Below are 22,816 nucleotides of genomic sequence, written 5' to 3' on the forward strand. Positions count from 1 at the left end.
ATGATCAGGAAGATTTTAATGTGTTTGAGCAACATGGTGGAACTAAGGTAACATACGACATACGACCAACAATCTTTGCTGGCCTGGCGAGTTTCTAGTTGTTTTGGAACTGTTGGTGAGACCGTTAAAAGTCGTTGGCGCTGTTTGAATTTGTTCTACCAGCAGCAAGATCTGACTGCTGGCCCAGTGATGGATTCTACTGCAAATCAGGGCTGTTTCCAGAGAAGGCAGAGGAGGAGAGGACCTGGAGCTTATGGGGTAAAGGAACTGGATGAGGCTGTCGGCAGGCCCAGAGGAAGAGAGAGAGGCTTTTGGAGGAGTTGGTGGCAGCGGCAGCAGCGTGCTCCAGGGGCGAAAAGAAGCAAGGCCTCTTTAAGGAAAGGGTGGAAGAGTCAGGATCAGAAAAAGGAAAGAATGCGAGGTTGTCAGAATACAAGCTAACTTGAGGGCTAATCCACATGGAGCCCCATTTCCATCTGTCCTGTTTGCCATCGTTCACTCCCTAGAGACTAAAATGGACAATGTGAAATTTGAGTGGGCCCCGAACAAGGAGTATATATCGGAGGTGGTGACCCTTTGAGAGCTGTATGCAACGAAATTTCATTTTGATGTATGCCGATTGGTGTACATTCAAAGTGACAATAAAGTTATCATCATCATCATCAGTCAATCTCCAGTTAGGTGTTAACAAATTGTTTGGGAAATGGTCCCTGTCTTCATGCGCTCACCGGCTCCACATTCTTTTATTATGACCTTGAGACGGCTGGTGCTTCCTATAGGACAGTACTGATTGGTTTCAATTCCTCCTGGTTCCTTCCCTGAATCCTTTCCCCCACTGCTCCTCCGCCCCTTACTGATGTCAGGCTGTCAGCTTGTGATGCATAGCTCAACAGAATGACAGCCATGACAGATATAGTAAAGACCCAACAATAACAATACCACAGAGAAAAAAACAAGAGACTCCAGATGCAACAAGCATGGCTGCACTAAAAGCTCTCTGACAAACTAAGGGACCAAAAGGATAAGTATAAAAATGAAAAGAGGGGCATATAAGTAAAGCAGAATACAAGCAAATAGCCCAAATCTGCAAAGATGGAGTCAGGAAGATTAAGGCTCAGAATGAACTAAGACTTGCAACAAATGCCAAAAATAACAACAAAAAATGTTTCTTTCGATGTAAGGAACAAGAAGAAAATCAAGGAAACATTCAGACCACTAATGAGAGAAGAGAACAAGAAGGTGACAGGCAACAGGGAGAAAGCAGAACTGCTTAATGCCTTCTTTGTATCTGTTTTTAAGCAAAAATAAAAAATAGCCCAATCTATCAAAAGCAGCACTGTAGGAGACAGAACAGGAATGCAGATCAAAATAGACAAAGAATTGATAAGAGGACACTTATATGCTTTGGATGAGTTCAAATTTTGGACCAGATGGTTTATATCCCAGGGTATTGAAGGAGCTGGCAGATGTGATCTCAGAACTCCTGAAATCTTGCAGAGCTCCTGAAGCACAAAGAAACTGCCAGAAACCTGGAAAAGAGCCGATGTGGTTCCTGTCTTCAAAAGCAGTTAAAAAAAGTGGATCCAGGAAACTGCAGACCAATCAGCTTGACATCAGTACCTGGGAAAATCCTGGAAAAGCTCACCAAGCAGTGGACTATGAGCTGTGGTGGTGCAGTGATTAGAATGCAGTACTGCAGGCTACTTTCACTGACTGCTGGCTGCTGCCTGCAGTTTGGCAGTTTGATTCTCACTGGCTCAAGGTTGACTCAGCCTTCCATCCTTCCAAGGTTGGTAAAATGAGGACCCAGATTGTTGGGGGCAATATTCTGACTCTGTAAACTTTTTAGAGAGGGCTGTAAAGCACTGTGAAGTGGTATATAAGTGCTATTGCTATCTACAAATGAACAATGTGATTATTAGAAACCAGCATGAGTTTGTTAAAAACAGATCATGCCAGACAAACCTTATTGCTTTTTGTTTTATAAAGTGACTAAATTATTAGATGAAGGAAATGTTGTGGATATAGTATACTTCAGTTAGGCATTTGACAAAGTAGACCATAAGCTATTCTTGATAAGATAGAGCAGTGTGGAATGCAATACCACCACCAGATGGATTTGTAGTTAGGACGCTGAGCTTGTCGATCAGAAGGTCAACAGTTTGGTGGGTCGAATCCCGAGTGCCACGTAACAGAGTGAGCACCTGTTACTCGTCCCAGCTTCTGCTCACCTAGCAGTTCGAAAGCATGTAAAAATGCAAGTAGAAAAATAGGGACCACTACAGTGGGAAGGTAACAGCGTTCTGTGCACCTTTGGCATCTAGTCGTGCTGGCCACATGACCACAGAGACATCCTCGGACAAGCGCTGGCTCTTTGGCTTTGAAACGGAGATGAGCACCAGCCCCTAGAATCAGAAACGACTAGCATGCATGTGCAGGGGAACCTTTACCTTTTAACCAACTGCACTCAGTGTGTAGTCCTCAATGGAGCTACAGCTACATTCAGGGAAGCATGCAGTGGGATACATCAAGGTTTTGTCTTGGGCCTGGTGCTCTTCAACATCTTCATAAAAGACCTAGATAAGATTAAACAGGAACTCATCAAATTTGCAAACATCACCAATCACCAACATTTTGGCAATTTTTTCCAAAGGATCTTGACAGACTTGCACATTGGGTAACGATGCAGATTAGTAGTGAGAAAAATAAGGTCCTGCACTTAGACAGGAAATACTAAATGCATACTGTAGGTAAAGAATAGGAGGCACTTGTCTCACCAGTAGTCACTTTGAGAAGGATACAGGTATCCTAGTGGATCACCACTTAAGTATGAGTCAGCAGTGTGCTGCAGTTGCCAAAAAAGCCAACACAGTTTTAGGCTGCATCAACTGAGGGATAGCAAGATCATTAAAAGTGATAGTATCACAAACAAAGTATTGTTATTGGTACTTTGTAGTTATGTTAAAGGGGAGTTAAAGCAAATTATGAATTTGGTTAATTGTATATTATGCATAATTTTTATTTAGAATATGATTATTGTAACTATAATCCTGTATTTAGCTCTGGGAAGTGGGGGGGGAAGTGGGTGGGTTTGGGGTGGGAGGGATTTGGGGATATATTGTAAAATTTTGTTTTTGTAAAACTCTTTAATAAAAATTAAAAAAGTGATAGTATCACTCTGGTCTGCACTAGTGAGACAACATTTGTAATACTGCATCCAGTTCTGGTTACCCTGAAGCAAAATAAAAGATGCTGAGGCCCTAGAAAAGAGTGCAGAGAAGAGCAACAAAGATGATAAGAGATCTGGGGGCTAAATCATATGATGAACAGCTAAGAGAACTAGGTATGTTTAGCCTAATGAAGAGAAGATTTGGGGAGAGATAATAGCAATCTTCCAATACTTGAAGGGCTATCACAGGAAAGAGGACAGCAAATTATTTTCCAAAGCACCCAAGGGCAGGACAAGAAGGAATGGGTGGAAGCTCGTCAGAGGGAGATCCTAGCTAGAAATAAGGAGGAATTTTCTGACAATGGGAACAATTAATTAGTGGAACAGCTTGCCTCCCAGAATTGTGGGTGCTCCATTGCTGGAGGTTTTAAGACAAGATTGGAGAATCATTTGTCTAGGATGATATAGGGACTCCTGCCTTGAGCAAGAGGTTGAACTAGAAGACCTCCAAAGTCCCTTACAACTCCATGATTTTTTGAACCCACAAATCCATATTGAATAGACAGGAGACACAATGAAAGTTCTAAGCATGGTAGAGCAGGAAAAACATGACAGAGCTGAGGCTTGAAAAGTTGTTCTCAATGTGTGGTCCTAGGAAGGCCAATTTATCAGCCACACTGAACCTCCACCCAGTACGCAGCTGTGACAATTTCCTCCTCAACATTGGCTCTTCTGCAGACTCATTTCTTGGCAACCTGTGTTATTTATGGACTTCTGCTCTCTGTTACTTAATTTTTATAAGACCCCTCTGCTTAAGTCTTTGGAGTCCTAAGAGGCTATTGACAGGTGCAAGCAAGGGGTCCTCTGGGACTGTTGGGACAACGTCAGCCAAAATGGAGTCATTGGCTCTACTACTACTAGCATAACTCATGCCAAGATTATTGTCCCTTGATCAGTGGTGGGATTCAGCCAGTTTGCACCAACCGGTAGCTAATTTTTTGTTGCCCAGGCCCAGAATGGACTTCCGGAAGCGGCATCCACACAAAGAATCAGTTGTTCACATATTTGAATCCCACCACTGCCCTAGATGCCCCTGACTTTGTTTCCATCTCTCTCAATCAATAGAGGGCATATCCAGCAGGGCCATAACAGGCTACTTCAGGATCTATGTGGGCCTGCCATTTTTTTCTAATCATGTGTTGATGATTATAATGGCTGCCAATTTACTTTCAGATTCAGTTTAATAATGCTAGCTTGTACTTTTAAAATTGGGGCCTCGTATGTCTAAAATCCTATACAAGTCATACTATGATGGCTCATCACAGTGAGGCATCAAAGAACATCGGGAATGTATACCATGAGTTCATGTGTGAGTGTTATCCCAGCTGCCAGCTAAAGCAGGTGGGCATCTATATTGGACAGTTGTGATATAGGAAGATGCCAGAGGCTGATAATGGCAATGCAAAGGCGAACTTTGCTTAAGATCTTCCAACAAAGATAACAACTTTACAAGGAAAGGGAAATTGCAGACATTCAAGTTGTTGTTTTTTTAAAGGTGAAAGATAGAAAGCATATGACATGTTTGTGGTAGAAAAGATTTTGAGATTATCATGAACAAGAAAACAAACACATGGATTTCAGTAGAAATCAGTCCTAAGTACTTACTCAAAGCACAAATGACCAGGCTCAAATTTTCATATTTATGCAAGTAGCACACATTATACAAAAACATAGCTCTTTTTCCTTCCACTTTTACCAGCATATATTTCATATTTATGCAAGTACTATACGTTATACAAAAAAAACCCATAACTCGTCTCTTCCCTTTCTCTTTTTCCAGCATAGATTTCGTATTTATGCAAGTAGTACACATTGTACAAAAACATAGTATATTTTTGTAGAATGTGTACAACTAGCATAAATATGAAATATATTGTATGCTGGAAAAAGTGGAAGGAAAGAGGAAAAAAGGGCAATCAGCTGCAAGGTGGATGGATTCACAATGATGTTAGATCCATTGGGAGAACCTGAAGGACCAGTCTGGGGTCTCTGTCATTCATGGAAGACTCTAACTATATAGTACTGAGAGTCAACACCAACTAGATGGCACATAATAAATCAATGTCTAAAATACAACCCTCAACCGTATGAATTTGTTCAAAGTTTATGATCAGCTTGGAAGTCCTTTACATTCCACTTCCAAGTGAGAGCAAATTGCTGGGAATATGGAAGAAAAAAAATGACTTCCTAGTTTTTCCTCATAAGAACTGTTTCTCATGTGTATCTTTTTGTTAGGCAGGCTATTATTTCTTTTTATGTATACCATTGCAGTCTCAGTTTTTTAACTTAATTTTATTCTGTGATATGGATGTTTCTGATTCAAGTACCAAAGTTACTTGTGCACCTTTGAATTCCTTATGTCTTGACTCAAAGTGGATAGGGAAGATATTTAGTTCTATCGTATAATTCCCCATGAACCATTTTTGTATACATTTTATTTTGAAGTACATAGAGTAAAATATATTGTAATTAAAAATAAGGCAAGCAATAAAGGCTGCCCTTTTATTCTGCAGAACAGAAGGATTAAAGATTTTATTATTGCATAGCACTGTTTCAATACCTTTAAAACTATAGTTCCATGTATGTATTGATTACTAAAGTGCTGCAACCATGCCTATTCTTTTTAGCCAGGATTGGAATGATTCTGAAAACAATTTGCTTCTAGAAATAGCCCCATTAAGTGAGCTTTAAATCACTTAAATTTGAAGTCCTGGAAGCTAGGATTGGGAAAAAAAAAATGAGCATCCAATTGCATCATGATACTGATGGCAGATAATTGCATCTGAGTAAATGCAATGCATTTGACATTTGATAAGCCGTTGGCTATTGTTTTTAAAGCACAAAGGAAACTTCCTTTCAGAAAGATATTCCAAGGCATATAAATGAAAAATAGCTCACTGAAAACCAAGCTTATCCATAACTAATTCCAGGTTGGTTTTAAGCCTTGCTTGAGAAGAGATTGTTATTTAATGCAATTAATTTCAGTCAAAGGGTCATTTTGGCAGGTCTGGGTTTTATATTTTGTTATGAAAAAATTATTTAGGTTAATTTTTTAAAACTTATCATACAGTCATTGACAACAACATATAGAAAGCACAACTCATTCAGTTACAAAACTGGTTTAGGAAATGATGTCACTGTACTTATACTGGAAAACAAGTGTCTAGAACAGTGCTTCTCAACCTTAGGCAACTTGAAGATGTGTAGACTTCATCTCCTAAAATTGCCCAGCCAGCCATTTTTGGAATTGAAGTACACAAGTCTTCAGGTTGCTAAGGCTAAGAAACACTGGCCTAAGGCATGACAGTAGAGATCTTGGCAACACATGCAAGAGGTTTGTATCACCTTCTTTGTTCGTGTTGCTTTTATTTTCTAATCTTGTATAGTGCCCTAGGATTCTTAGGAGGTGTCCCATCCAGGTATTCTCAGGAGCTGTCCCATCCACCTTTGCTTAACTTTTTTAGATCAGCCAATCTATTGTTCATACCTGTGAATTGTGCACTGTGAAATGTGAAGGAAAGGAAAGAAGCACATAGGCCCAAAACTGATGCTCAGCCCAATAAATTATAATTTCTTAAATGATAGTTGATGAGACCATATGTTTATGTGTGAATTGGAATGAAGAGTTTGTGGCTTCTTATTGTATTCTGAGTATTAACAGCTTACATTAAAATTTCTGTCTCTAGATGTTGATGAATGTTTGGATAACAATGGTGGCTGCCAACAGATTTGTGTCAATACTATGGGAAGCTATGAATGCCAATGTAAAGAAGGGTTTTTCCTAAGCGATAATCAACACACCTGTATCCATCGCTCTAATGGTAAGTCTCCAGTTCCTGAAGAATATAAATTAACCTTCAAATGTACAGTACCAAAGTTATTACAAGACTGATGGAAAATTTCTTGATGTATTTTAAAATCTGGGTTTTCAGACTTTTGGTGATCTGTTGTGAGCAACTTAGAGGGCATTGCAGCATTTATTTAAAGCTGGCCAGTTTATACAACAAAGTGAGACCATTGCCAAAGCTCACTGGCACTTTGCCTAGGCACACCTGCAATGGTAAAATAAGCCCAAATGTTGCTAAACTTGTGGGTCACCCACTAATTACAGCAACATTGGGATCAGCAGATGGTTTCCAGCCAACTGGGTGTTTCCTACATGGTGTATATTAGTATATCTCTTGATTCAGAGTAACTATATTTAAGAGCTCATGACATTCAGTATTTTTATCCATCAATTTACTTTTCTAGCCTTTCAGAATAGAAACTTAGGCTGAGCGATGAGAGAAAAATGTAAGATGTCCAAACTACTAGTAGTGCTGATAAAAGTAAACTTGTCAAGAAAATATATCAGAGTTACACGTCTTTTAGTTTGTAGTACATTTCTTGACCAATCCAAATCCCAATGAATTCATTAATTTAATTCATTCAGGGAGGTTATACAATTAATTTATCATATCAGATAGTTATGGTATTGCAAAATTTGAATGTGTTTGATTTAAAGTCTTTAAACAAAGTGATTTCCACATGCCCAACAGTGATATCCACTATTTTCTATTATACAGTAATTGTGTCTGAGAAAGAGGTGAATCCATACCAAACATTAGCAGACACTTTACATTATTTGATGATGTGACATTACAATGAGCATGGGGCATTTCACAATGAGTATTAATATGAGTTTTAACAGAATTGTGACATCTTACATTGATTTTGCTTTCCCCCTATCACACTGCCATGAAAGGGAAAACAAAATCATGAAATTTGTTGAGTACTTTGATTCTTTTGTCTTTTATATATCATTTTGAGAATTTTAACTTTATTTTGGATATGGATAAAGTACCTTTGAAATATGTCAAAAGTCTCAAAGATCAAAGACACTAGGAAATTTCAATATCATCTTTCATGTATTTGTATGGCTGGTCTGGAAAGCTTTAGTTCTAACCTAGTAACTATCCTCAGTCTGGATTGTAAATCTGGTTGCCAAGATATATATCTCTGACATGCTAATAATTTCTCAAGGAAAAGGGGGAGGCAGTTAGAAAAAAGGCTGGTCCTAAACTGCTAAAAGGTAACACCAGGATAATTATATACAGTTTTTCTGGATTTGGGCCCACACTTTTGCTCTAAAAAAGAGCCAGTTTAGTTTAGTGGTTAAGGCACGAGACTAGAAAGTGGAAAATTGTGAATACAAGTCCCACCTTAAGTATGAAAGCCAGATGGGTAACTTTTAGGCCAGTCATTCTCTCTCAGCCCAACCAATCTCACAAGGTTGTTGTTGTGGGCAAAATAGGAGGAGGAAGGTATGTTGTATATGTTTGCTGCCTTGAGTCAGTTGTAAATATAATAAAGGCAGGATACAAATAACTAACAAAATAACAACAACAACAACAACCTATATACTCAGATGTTACCTTAACAGCTCTTAGGCTCTTGGTCAGGACTTGAACTGTTAACTTTTTACCAGTCCCACCTCTGAATCAAATTGAAGATTAAAATTTTAATAATAACAACATCAACAATGGGGATGGGGATGGGGATGGGGATGAGAATGCAAAGTGGATAAAGCAGGTTGAAAGCACTGTAAAAGTGACTAGAATAGAAGATATTCACATTACAAAAGAAATGATGGAAAAATAAGCAAAAAGGGTTAAGAACTGGAGTGCCCCTGCTTTAGATGAGCTGCATGGATTCTAGTTGAAATCACTAACAGGTTTTCCTGCAAGATTAGGAAACCAGATGAATCAGGTTCTGGAAACACCAGAAAGTGAAAAATGGTTAACAACTGGAAAAACTCTTTTGATTCAGAAGGATGCAGAAAAGGTAAATAAACCTGGAAATGACAGGTCAATCGCTTGCCGACAACATATAAATTACTTACAGGCCAAATTTATGGATATCTCAAAAAGAAGGATTTGCTGCCTGCAGAACAGAAAGGATGCTGCAAAAATTCAAGAGGAACCAAAGACCAATTGATGATTGATAAACTGGTTTTGAAGAATTCAAAGAAAAGATGAGCAAATTTGTTGATGGCCTGGATTGATTATAAGAAAGCATTTGATTCTGTTCCACACAGCTGGAATGAGAAATGCTTAAGACATTTTTGGAATTAGCAGCAACCTCCACAAATTCCTGAAGACTTCCATGAAGCTATGGCAAACTAAGTTGATGGCCTGTGGAGAAGAACTTGGCGAAGTTGAAATCAAATGAGGACTCTTCCAAGGCGACTCATTGTTATTTGTACTTTCGATGGCACCACTAACAAGCATTTTGAATAAGACAAGCAGTGGCTAGGAATTGGGTAAAAAAAAGGGTTGAAATTTTCCCATTTCTCTACAGTACGTGGATGATTTAAACTTGTTTGGAAAAACAAAAGCTGAATTGAGCTTACTACTGAAAAGCACTGAGGAGTTTAGTAGAGACACTGAAATGCAATTTGGCATTTGTCGAATGTGCAACAATTGCTTTTAAGGCAGGAAAAATTGTTCAAGATGATGAATTCAAACCTGATAATCAAGAGTTAGTAAAAGTTGGTCAAAGCTGATAAAAGCAGTAACACCAGAAGAAGGGTACAAGTACTTAGGAGTTTTGAAAACTTCTGACCTGTTGCACAACCTAGTCAATGAAGCTACTTCAACAAAATATATAACATACATAATACATAAATACATAAAGCAAGTATGGAAAATCTTGCGCTCAAAGCTGAGGGGAGCAAATATCATAAAGGCAGTTAACACCTGGTCAGTGCCTGTTAATATGACAGTCAGCTGCAATAATTGATTGGACTCAGCTAGAATGTGATAACTTGGATTGAAAGAGAAGAAAACTAATAACAATGCACTATGCTCTACATCCAAAAATTGATATTGATCTGTTGTACTTGCCAATCTCTCAGGGTGGCAGCGGGCAAACTGTAGAAGAGGGAAAACACAGCTTAAATGACTACATAAAAAAGCCAAAGAGCCTTTGCTGAAGGAAATGAACAAGGGAAAACAACAAGATTGAAAGCAGAATATCGAAAGGAAACAATCGAGCATCGACTTTCTAACTGAAAAAAGAATATTTCCTACTCAGCAGTAGCCCTACCTGCACACTGGAGCCTTTGGTTCCATACAGTGATACTCTGTCATTTACAGTAAGGAGTAGATGAATTATGTTCGAGATTTAGGAACATGCATCTCAAACTTTTAATACCTCAGCTATTAATTTAGCAAATAGTAAAGGAGTATCAGGTCAACTGTGGGGCAATCCCAGTTGTCTGTGAGATCGTGCTTCAATTGTGAATGCTTGAAATAGGTTTGCAAGAACTGGCTTATAGGAAAATTGGTGTGGTGGACATAGAGATGGGAGTGTGGGAGGTCCAAATGATTGAGGCTTCTTTGTACCTCCTGGCTTTTGAAAGGTACCAATTAGCAAACAACAAAATGATAGTAATGAAATAATAAGGGATGGCAAAAATAAGTACAGCTTGAAATTCAAACTGCACCAGAGAAAAATATACTGCTCAAAAAAAAGGGAACAGAAAATAAGACATCCTACTATTAAATACAGTACATTGTGTTGTTTAAGTGTTCCCTTTATGTTTTTCAGCAGTATATATTCTGAATATAACAATAATTTGAACCAAGTCATGATTATGATCAAAGGGGAAAATTGATGATAAGTATTATGATCTGCCTGTGAATTTCTAACAGGCTTGTAAGGAGTGTAATTGTTAGTCAACAAAAAATAGGACTGGAATATTCTTCTCAAAATAACCCTTAACTTAGTGGCCAGCCATCAGCTTGATAGGCAGCCTCTGGGTGCAGTAGTATATATTTTTATATAGATGCACAGAAATCTGTATAAGACTCTCATGCATGACTGCATTTTTGAAATAAACACCCCCAAGAAATGAGACTAGAATTTTAAACTCATGAAAATGGCAGGATTTTTACTGTTTTTAGGAAATGTAATTCTTGTAGTCAAAGACCTCTTTGCAGTCAAAACCCAGTAACTTCCATTAAATCTGCAACAGTTAGGCAATTTGATAATTGCCTGTAATTATTAATAATAATTCAAGGAAACTATAAGACAGTCCTCACTGTTACTAGATGAGAGATGAGCATTTTGTAAGCAAAGAGTTTGCTCCAGACACATAGAGTTCCATTTGCTCACTCAAGAGTGGGAAGAAGTTTTAAGCTAATTTCTCACCTGTGGCCACTTTCAGATGTGGGACCTTCAACTCCAAGAATTCCTAACCAGATCAGGTTAAACACTCATTTAAGCCCTTAAGAAAATGAAATCAGCACTGATATTCAATTATGGGGATGGGGAAGAGCTGGCTTATCAGTAGTAATCATGAAAGGGATCTGGATATCATTTATCTCTTGAATTGCAAAATGGGTGTATTAATTTTATATATAAATAAGCCAGGGTAATTATTTTATTGTGCACATTATAAAAAAAGCAATTACTGTAGGATGTTGGGACACTTCAAGATTATGAAATAAAAGGGATGTTGTAAGACATTTGTCTGATAAAAATATGGATGGCTGAAGTCGAAGATGTCTGTTGTGTTATAAAGGTGAAGGTAAAGTTTCCCCCGCACATGTGTACTAGTCGTTTCCAACTCTAGGGGCTGATGCTCATCTCCGTTTCAAAGCCGAAGAGCTAGTGCTTGTCCGAGGATGTCTCCGTGGTCATGTGGCCAGCATGACTGGACGCCAAAGGCGCACGGAACGCTGTTACCTTCCCACCGTAGTGGTCCCTATTTTTCTAGTTGCATTTTTACATGCTTTCGAACTGCTAGGTTGGCAGAAGCTGGGACGAGTAACAGGCGCTCACTCTGTTACGCGGCATTTGAGATTTGACCCGCCAAACTGCCAACCTTCTGATCGACAAGCTCAGCGTCCTAACCCACTGAGCCACCACATCCCTTTTGTTATACTTGTCCCTTGTGTTATACTGTTATACTGTTGTATAATGAACACATCTGCAGTAATATTTATATAGCGAGCTTAATTTATATCAGACACGTTCAGCCTGTGGCTGTGGGCACATGCCACCCTAGTTAGTTAGCAATGCAGCCCCACAAAACAATTTAAAAAATATAAACAATAATGGAAGTTTGCTATTTATATACATTAACTATATTAGATATTTTATATGTGGCCCAAGACAATGCCTCTTCACTCAGTGCAACCTAGGCAAGCCAAAAGGGTGAACAACCCTGATTTATATAAAGGATATCATACTTGGCAAAATAAATTGCTACAGTCTTTTGTATCAGTTTTGTCTTTTGTATAAAAAGATACAATCTTTTGAAAAGGGATTGTCATTTTCAAAATTAAAAAGTTAGCTTATCATATGTTTAACTTAGAGATGTGCCCATTTGAACATTGATCTGTGGTTTGTAAATTTCTTCCAAATTTGGTTAGGTAGGCGAAATCGTGAAACTGCTGAGTTAAACAGTTATCTGATGTTAGCAATTTAAATGGATAATTAGTTGTGCTATTGGTTATTATTCTCCATTCTGGCACTGTAATAATATAGTTTTGTCTTATTGGAGATTACTTGTCCCATTTTAAAATTTTAAGCAAACCCATAACTTGCAAGAAGCACAGCAGAAGGAAAGTTCTGCCTTAAAAAACAATTTTCTATAGTTGACTACCTTAAAACTTTTGAATACCTTAAAGTGATATTTCATTTGCACATTTTTCGGAAGGTACTGCTTAAGCAAATACCATTTCTATGGCATTTAAATCACTTGGCTTTCTGGGTTCTGCTGTCAGTTCTGTCAAAAACATTTAAGCTGATTAAGCGGTATCTCTGCTTCAAGGAAAACACATGGATTCAAATGGCATCAATCCCTGAAGCTAACACTGTATCATAGTTCCTTGAGGCACATCACAATTAAATAGTTAAAAAGAATTTGAGTTTTAACCTCTGTAAGAAAAAAAAACTAACTATATAAATGTGTATGTGAGAGAGACAGAGAATGTGTGATTTTTAAATTAAAGCATTCAACCTGAATTTAGCTGCAATTTCTAAAATCTTTAATTGCATTTGTCATCAACAAACATATTAATAGAGCTTTCGATACATCACATAAGTGCTGCACTCATAAAAGATACCTGACATTAATATCTCTTTCACACATTAGGCTGCTAATAATGAAAAGAAAAGATAAAGAATGAAGACAAGATCAGCTAATGACTTCATCCATGTAGTCTGCTTGCCAATCATTTTGCAGTCGTTTGTCATTGCTCACTTTCTGCATATTTTTTCCTTTTTTGGACTTCCCAGGTTGGGACTTTTTTTGGTAGTATCCCATTCAAATGCTAACTTTTTTTGAATCTGGGTATTTTTTTCAAGATGGGGTAGTGGCAGTAAGATTTGGCCACCTAAACCTTAATAAGGCAAATGCAAGAACAGACTGTCAGTCCAGAGGGATGCAGACTGCTTGAAGTGTGTTTGCATCATTCTTCCAGACCAAGTATTCATGATGAACTGTCTGAACAGTTGAATGGTCGAGGAGTTTAATAAGAAAAGAGTTGTCAGGGTCGAGAGCCTATGTTAGGTGGAGTTTTTTTATAAGCTGAATGGTTGCAGCATATCAAAGTTGGGGATGGATGTCAAGAAAGTCAAGGTAGTAGTTCCGGGAGCAGGAAAAAAAGATCAGCCCCTTTACGCATGTTTGCTATTGTTTGCAACTTACTCCATTTTAATTTCCTAAGGGTTTTTTTAGTTAACTTTTAGTGCACTTGCTTTCAAATTGAATTGTATGGTATGCCTTTGTCATCTAGAATAGAATAGAGCTGGGAGGGACTGGGGGGGCTCAAGCAGGAGAACCTATATCATCTCAGACAAGTGACTGTCCAGTCTCTTCTTAAAAACATCCAGTGATGGAGCGCCCATGATTTCTGAAGGCAAACTGTTCCATTGGTTAATTGTCCTCACTGTTAGGAACTTTCTCCTTAATTCCAGATTGCTTCTCTCTTTGGTCAGTTTCCAACCATTGTTTCTTGTCCTGCCTTCTGGTGCTTTGGAGAATAGTTTGACGCCCTCATCTTTGTGGCAGCCCCTCACATACTGGAATATAGCTATCATGTCACCCCTATTTCTTCTTTTCTTTAGACTAACCCAGGGGTAGGCACCCTCGGCTCTTTTATGACTCATGGACTTCAACTCCCAGAATTCTGGGACTTGAAGTCCATGAGTCATAAAAGAGCTGAGGGTGCCTACCCCTGGACTAGCCAAACCCAAGTCCTGCAGCCGTTCTTCATATGTTTAAGTCTCCAGGCCTTTGATAACTTTAGTTGCTCTTCTCTGAACTTTTTCCAAGGTCTCAACATCTTTTTTGTAGTATGGTGACCAAAACTGGTTGCAGTATTCCAGGTGTGGTCTCACTAGGGTTTTATAAAGCAGTACTAATACTTTGCGTGATCTTGATTCTATGCTTCTTTTATACAACCCATGATTCTATTAGCTGCACATTGCTGGCTCATAGTCAAGTGATCGTCTACTAGGACTCTGAGGTCCATCTCACAGTTACTGTTTTTGAGCCAGGTCTCACCTAATTTGTACTTATCTCTTTGATTTTTCCTGCCTAAATATAAAACTTTGCTTTCCTCCACATTAAAACTCATTTTGTTGGATAAGGCCCATTGTTCCAGTTTATCAAGATCTTTTTGAATCTTGAGCTTGTCTTCTGGGATGTTGGCTATTCCTGCCAGTTTAGTGTCATCTGGAAATTTGATGAGTTCCCCTTCTATTCCCTCATCTAAGTCATTGATGAAGATATTAAAGAGTACTGGGCTGAAGATGGAGCCTTGTGGTACCCCACTGCTTCTCTCCATGTGGATGTAGTACCATTGAGGACTACTTGTTGAGTATGGTTTGTCAACCAGCTACAAATCCATCTGATGGTAATGTTGTCTATTCCACCTTTTTCTAGCTTACCAAGCAGTAGATTGTGGTCTACTTTGTTGAATGCCTTACTGAAATTTAAGTATACTATGTCCACAGCATTTCGCTGGTCTACTAATTTGGTTGGGCATGATCTGTTTTTAACAAACCCATGCTGGCTACTAGTTATAACTTTGTTTGCTTCTAGTTGTTCGCAGATCTTTTGATTATCTTTTCCAGGATCTTCCCATGTATTGATGTTAGACTGATTGGTCTGTAGTTTCTTGGGTCTGTTTTTTCCCCCCTTTCTTGAAAATGGGAATGAGAAAGTTAATATGTACAACTGAATTACTAATGGACCCAGACAACATGTCATTTATTAAGTACTTATGATTGTTAAATTAGAAAATTAATAAAATATTTTAAAAATCAGCTCTTTTGAAGTTTAAGACATTGGTTGAATTATTTTCTGTTGCTTGTGTTTGCAGTATATTGAATTCCAGTATGACATGATCACCTTGCCCCAAGGTTCTGGCAGCTTCAACTCATTCTATCACTTCTTCTCTATTAGTAAGAATTAGGTCCAGTATAGCTTTACCTCTAGTTTGGGATGGGATGGGATCCTTCACTACCCTGGACAAAGATCTCAGGACTATTTCTACTCAGTCACATATACTCCTTTCCTCATTTTGGATTTTGGTTGAGTTAGTCTATGTGTTGCTTTGCCAAAGAGAATGTATATATCACTGACCGTATTAAGTCCCATTCATCAAAAATTATATTGACAAGTGCAAGGGTTTCCAAGGGAGATCAAAACCACATATGTGCTTCACAACATAGGAAAACACACATTTGGGGCTTTGATCCTTTGGTTATGGCCACTGCCTTGACTTTTCTTGTTACTCACTCTCTATGGATAACCCTACTGCAGTTGAAATTGGGAGCTAGAAGGCTGTGGTTGCCACTTTGCATTACTGGAATGATGTTGGGTAGTAATTTAACAAATAAATAGATGTGGGTAATTCTCAACCTATGGCAACAGTTGGGACCAGAACCTCTGTCACTAAAGCGATGTGCTTGTTAAGTGATTCATGCCTGGTTTTACAACCTTCCCTTATTGATTTAGCTTATCGGAAATCGTCTAGGACAGTTGGAAATTGAGGTCATGTGATCCTGGGATACATGCGCGTTGCCAAGCAACCAAATTTTGATCACATGACTAACAGTATGACAGTCATGTGAGGACAGGTCATAAGTAACTTTTTTCAGTGCCATTGTAACGTTGGTCATAATTTTTTTTTGCCTCAAGATGGTGCCACCAATGGCAGCTTCAGTGAAATGGTCTCTAGTAGTTTTGATGTTTTTATGACTTTCTGTGATTCACTGCAAATTTCATACACAAGGGATGAGATTGGGAATATCAGGAAGCGGATTCTAAATGACAGGCAGATTTCTGGGATAGTTCCTCCTTCTGTCTTTACAAACGCAGAGAAAATTTTGATTGAGGGAGTGGCTACTCTTAACACGACAGGAGAAAGGCGATGAAAAAAGAAAAGAGGGAGGGGCAAGCAAGCAGGAATTCTCCATAGATTCAGAAAGTGTGGCATAAGAACCCCTCTCCCTTCACTCCATTCAACTAATCTTCACTCACTTGTAGAAAAGATGGATGAACTGCTCCTTTTAAATAGGATTAACTCAGACTTTTGCAACTCAGCAACTCTCTGCTTCATAGAAACTTGGCTAAGTGAATCGATAAATGATAGTAACTTGTAAATCCCAGGAGCAGATAGAATTGCAGAAACATCCAGTAAATATATATATGTGTATGTGTATGTATGTGTGTGTGTATGTATGTGTGTGTAGATAGATAGATAGATAGATAGATAGATAGATAGATAGATAGATAGATAGATAGATAGATAGATGTGTGTGTGTGTGTGTGTGTGTGTGTATAGATAGATATAGAGATAGAGATAGATAGATAGATAGATAGATAGATAGATAGATAGATAGATAGATAGATAGATAGATAGATAGATAGATAGATCCAGTTAATATAAATGAGGAGAGCTCTTGTGGAGCATAAAAGGTTTACAGTTAATGAATAATGTCTCTACGTCCACATCACAAAATTTATTTAGTGTAATGACATTTTTATACCATTGGTTGTTAATATAAAAACAAATGCCCTCACCCTTATGACTTGTGCAGGAAATTGACAAAAAGGTCCATGACAAAAGCCCAGCTACTTCTTGCCTCATTGTGCACGTCAGTTCAGCCATCTTTAAACATGCGATACCATTGACATATGACACCTTCACTCATCACGTTTGGTCCGTAAACATTACACAGTTCGTGATGAATCACAGTTCCCAAAAGTTTTGTCGAACACAGGAATCGTATTACTGCACGCACTTCACATTTGGCAGGATTTTCTATGGCAGGGTTCATTTTCAATTGATCTAGCGGATGAGTCAATTGCAACACAACCTTCTCCTCACTGTGTACTGAACTAGTGCGCATGGCACCATAAGACGGGCATCACTAGCCCCACCTATTTCTCACACGTGCTCAAATGGAAATTGTTTTCCTAACTGCCCACCTAAAAGTATCTGTGACACCTTGGTAACTTTAAGAAGTGTGGACTTCAATTTCAAGAATTCCCCATTCAACATATATGGGTAAAGAAAGAATGAACACTTCTCCAACTCTCTTAATACTAGAATTAGAGGCCACCCAATGAAACTGTCTCTGTTAGTCCTGATCAGGTCAAGGTTAATAATACTTAGAATTCATGTAATGGCAGTCATAGAAACAGGATATTTTCATCTGAAGAAGACACCACAAACTTTTATTTTCCATCTTCATAATGAAAAGAAAAAGGAAACGCAGGTACAGGAATTCATGTATATGCTAAAGATGGTCTGCGCATGTCTAAGATGGCTGCTCACTGCCTTCTGAGCTCTTATAGTGTGGAGCGGTTTTCAGCTCTGCTGGGTTGCCATGGGGTTTTTTTTGCCATCGTTTGGCCCCTGTTCGGTCGGTGGAGCTGCCGGTGGAGCGTTGGTGCCTTCCCCTGTCGGGATACAGCCCAGAATGACATAGGATGGAGGAGGAGAAGCCAGAGAGGTTGATTATCTAGTTCACCGGTGAGAGGACGCTGGCAGCTGGGTGGGGCCAAATCGACTGTTTCCCTGCTTGTTCGAGCCGAGCAGAGCTGGGCTGAGTGATTTTGTACCGGATTTCAGACTCTGCTCATGCTTGTTTGTTTTGTTGAGACCAGGTTTGTGGCAGGGGGAAGGGGGCTTTGATGTCATTTCTCACCCCTCTCTGCCACTTGGCGAGTTTGGCTCCGTGAGAGCGGTGGACCTGTTGGCGTTGTGGTCGTGGCTATGGGGTGTGCTGCTGCTGCTGCTTCCTTGCCGCTACAGAGGTTGCAGCTGCCCTTGTCGCCATGCCTGAATTCTGTTGTTTTGGGTCCATCGCCATTGTCATCGGGCTGCCTTTTTGGACTTGTCATCATTTGCCACCACCACTTTGTCATCACCACCTTATGGCTTTTGCTGTCGCTGCCGCTGATTACTACTACCACGATTGTGGCTTTGGGACCTGCCACAGGCTGACTGAACTATGCATTACCATCTGCTGGCACCCTCCATTGTCCGATGCTACCGTTTCCCTCTGTATGCCAGCGTATACCTTTGGAGAACTTTACTCACTGCAAGATTCCCCCCTCTCGCAGGAGCGTCCATCTGTCTTACATAAAAACTTTCTTGATGACGGGTTGTGGGACCCTGAGAGATGGCATGCTTCAAAGAGGAGTTTGCGGGGATTTTTAGCAAGATTTTTATTTAAAATTTTAAGGGGATCGGGGAGGGGGGAGGCCCAAGGAATCCAGAATGAACTTGGGGAAGTTCGACCCGGACAGCAGTCCAGACCATTGGACAGTTGTGGGGGGGAGTAGGGGTTTGGGGGCAGACTCAGCTCCGAGTGAGGAGGGTCTTCCTCTTCTGGTGGCCCCCAGGGGGAGGTCCTTCTCTGTGGGCACGCCGGAATTGTGGAACCGTTTGCCGGTTGAGCTCCGGATGGCGCCCGACCTTCGCTCCTTCCAACGCGATCTGAAGACCTACTTGTTCGAACAAGCTGGCCTGGCCTGATGGGTGATGGGTTTAGATTTTAATATTGTTTTAATGTATTTTAATTTATTGTTCTTAGCTTCTGGGCACCTATTTAATCTTTTTTAATGTTTGTATTCTTGTATTTTTATATGTTTGCCCTGTTCACTGCCCTGAGTCCTTCGGGAGAAGAGCGGTATACAAATAAAATTATTATTATTATTATTATTATTATTATTATTATTATTATTATTATTATTATTATTATTATTATTATTATTATTATTATTATTATTATTTTGACAGTGATTGGGAGGGGCAGAGAGTGTGGGAGCAGAGGGCTTTATCACAATTGGGGAACGGGCCACCGCTGTCTTCAAGCAGTTGCCTGTTCCCGCCCTCGTGGCTCTTCTTGCTCCCCCGGGCATAGGATTGCAGGACCCTGGGCTCAGGTTGGTTTATTTCAATGCCAGGTCCATGGTGAACAAGGCTCCCCTCATACATGATCTTATTGAGGAGGAGAACGCGGACCTGGCCTGCATCACAGAGACCTGGTTGGGCCGGGGGGGTCCCCCTCTCAGAACTATGCCCACCGGGCTTCCGGGTGCTTCACCAGCCGCGGACCAAGGGCAGGGGTGGGGTGGTGGTTATTATTAAGGAGAGTCTTTGTGAGTGTCCACTGTCCCTCAGATAGGCGGGTGTGAGTCTCTCCTTTTGAAGTGGGGTCCTGGAGTTCAGTTGGGCCTATTGATTACGTACCTGTCTTTCAGCTGCATGTCATTGACCCTGCCCAAGCTCCTCGACGTCTTGCCTGGGTTGGCGATTGAGTTCCCCAGGCTTATAGTTCTGGGGGATTTCAGTCTGCCTTCCGCAGGTGAGGTGTCTGAGTTGGCTCGGGAGTTCATGGCTTCCATGACAGCCATGGACCTGACTCAAGTAATTCAAGACCCAACCCAAAATGGAGGGCACACACTCGACCTGGTTTTTATCTGTGGACAGTGGATTAATGATCTCGGTAGGGGGCATTTAACCATCCAAACCCTGTCATGGTCCGATCATTTTCTTCTCTGGCTAGACTTTCAGTATGTTACCCTCCACTGCTGGGAGGTGGAACTGACCAGGTGGTTCCGCCCCAGGTGCCTGATGGACCCTGAGAGGTTCCAGATGGAGCTTGGGACATTTCCTGCTTCCCTTGCCCATGACTCTGCCGAGGCCCTAGTAGAAGCCTGGGAGAGGGCGGCTGCTGGGGCTTTGGATCGAGTTGTGCCTTTGCGTCCTCTGACCCGGTGCAGATCCCGGGTGGCCCCCTGGTTCACTGAGGGTCTCCGAGAGATGAAGCACCGGAAAAGATGCCTAGAGAGCTGTTGGAGGTCCAGCAGATCCGAATCTGACCGAACACAGCTAAGAACTTATCTTAAGTCTTACCTAGTGGTGATGGAAGCGGCAAAGCGTGTTTACTTTTCCGCTCTCATTGCGTCTGCAGATAACCGCTCAGCTGCCCTGTTTAGAGTGACCCGCTCACTGCTTACTCAGAGACCAAGGGATGACCCCTTGCAGGGTAGGGCTGAGGAATTTGTACAGTATCTGCAGGACAAAATCGCTCAGATCTGGACTGGTTTGGACTCTGACTGGGTAGAATCCAGTGGAGTGGAGAGAGCAGGTCTTGGCTATACCATTTGGGGTGAGTTTGACCCTGTTTCCTTGGATGATGTGGACAGGATTATGCGTAGACTGAGCACTACAACTTGTCTATTGGACCCATGTCCCTCCTGGCTGGTTTCGGCCACCGGGGAGGTGACAGGGGGCTGGCTCCAGGCAGTTGTCAACACTTCATTGATGGAGGGTATCTTCCCCTCCACCTTAAAAGAGGCAGTGGTGAGGCCCCTCCTCAAGAAGCCTGCCCTGGACCTGGCCTCCTTGAATAACTATCGTCCTGTCTCCAACCTTCGCTTTGTAGTGAAGGTTGTTGAGAGTGTTGTGGCGCGTCAGCTCCCGCAATTCCTGGATGAAGCGGACTATCTGGACCCACACCAGTCTGGTTTCAGGCCCGGTTACAGCACGGAAATGGCATTAGTCACACTGGTAGATGATCTCTGGTGGGCCCGGGACAGGGTTTGTTCCTCTGTCCTGGTCCTACTTGACCTTTCAGCAGCTTTTGATACCATCTACCATGGTATCCTGCTGCAACGGCTCGGGGGGTTAGGAGTGGGAGGCACTGTTCTACGGTGGTTCTCCTCCTATCTCTTGGGCCGCTCGCAGTTTGTATTGGCAGGGGGGCAGAGATCTACCTCACGGCCCCTCACTTGTGGGGTGCCTCAGGGGTCAGTTCTCTCCCCCCTCCTGTTTAACATCTATATGAAGCCACTGGGTGAGATCATCTGTGGCTTTGGGGTGAGGTATCACCAATATGCGGATGATACCCAGTTGTTCATTTCCACCCCGAGCCAACCCAGTGATGCCCTTGACATGATGTCCCGGTGCCTGGAGGTGGTGCTGGTCTGGATGGGAAAGAACAGGCTCAGGCTGAACCTCTCCAAGACCGAGTGGCTGTGGATACCGGCATCTCGCATTGTCCAACATGTTCTATCTCTTCTGATGGGGGGAGGTATTGCCCCCCTCAGAAAGGGCCCGCAACTTGGGTGTCCTCCTGGATTCATGGCTTAACTTGGAGGATCATCTAACTGCTGTGACCAGGGGGGCCTTTGCACAGGTTCACCTGGTGCGCCAGTTGCGCCTCTTTTTGGACAAAGATGCCCTATGAACGGTCACCCACGCCCTTGTCACTACTCGCCTGGATTACTGCAATGCTGTCTACATGGGGCTGCCCTTGAAGTGCACCCGGAGGCTTCAGCTGGTGCAGAATGCGGCCGCGCGGGTCCTTATGGGAGTTTCTCGATATTCCCATGTTACACCACTCCTGCGCAAGCTGCATTGGCTTCCAGTTGCCCTCCGGGTGCGATTCAAGGTGCTGGTAATTACCTTTAAAGCCCTACATGGCTTAAGTCCGGGGTACTTGCGAGACCACCTGCTGCCATTGTCAACCTCCCATTGCCCGGTTCGCTCCCACAGAGTCGGCCTCCTCAGGGTTCCGTCGGCTAAGCAATGCCGGCTGGCGACCCCCAGGGGGAGAGCCTTCTCTGTGGGCGTGCCGACCCTCTGGAATGAGTTGCCTCCGGAGCTGCGGACGTCCCCTGACCTTCGGTCCTTCCGCCATGACCTGAAGACATGGCTGTTCCAACAATCAAGCCTGGACTAATTGTTATGTATTTATTACATTTATGATTTAATTCTTTTTTAAATTTTGTATTTTATGTTTTTTAACTTTTATTGTTGTGAGCCACCCTGAGTCCTTAGGGAGAAGGGCGGCATATAAATTTAATAAATTCTAATTCTAATAAGTCAGTATAAAAGTTATTATGAGGGGGGGGAAAGCTGGATAACCAGCTACTATGCATTTTGACAGAATCTACATCAAACTAGAAGCCAAACTAAATGTCACTGGAATACATCAGAAATATGGAAAGCAATGGGAAAGAACAATGCCAGATGAACCCTGTATGTGAGTCTTTACTCTAAGAATATG

At 41.2% G+C, this 22,816-nt stretch overlaps 1 protein-coding gene across 1 annotated transcript in view; it reads left to right on the forward strand.

The window, feature by feature from the left end:
• SCUBE1 (signal peptide, CUB domain and EGF like domain containing 1) overlaps positions 1-22,816 on the forward strand; it is a 226,743-nt gene that overhangs the window by 59,327 nt on the left and 144,600 nt on the right. The window contains exon 4 of the mRNA XM_083366376.1: positions 6,916-7,050. Within this exon, the coding sequence (XP_083222502.1) occupies positions 6,916-7,050 (135 nt within the window). The remainder of the gene's footprint in view (positions 1-6,915; positions 7,051-22,816) is intronic.

The sequence above is a fragment of the Vipera ursinii genome, assembly GCF_947247035.1.
Source record: "Vipera ursinii genome assembly, chromosome: 6".
NCBI lineage: Eukaryota > Metazoa > Chordata > Lepidosauria > Squamata > Viperidae > Vipera > Vipera ursinii.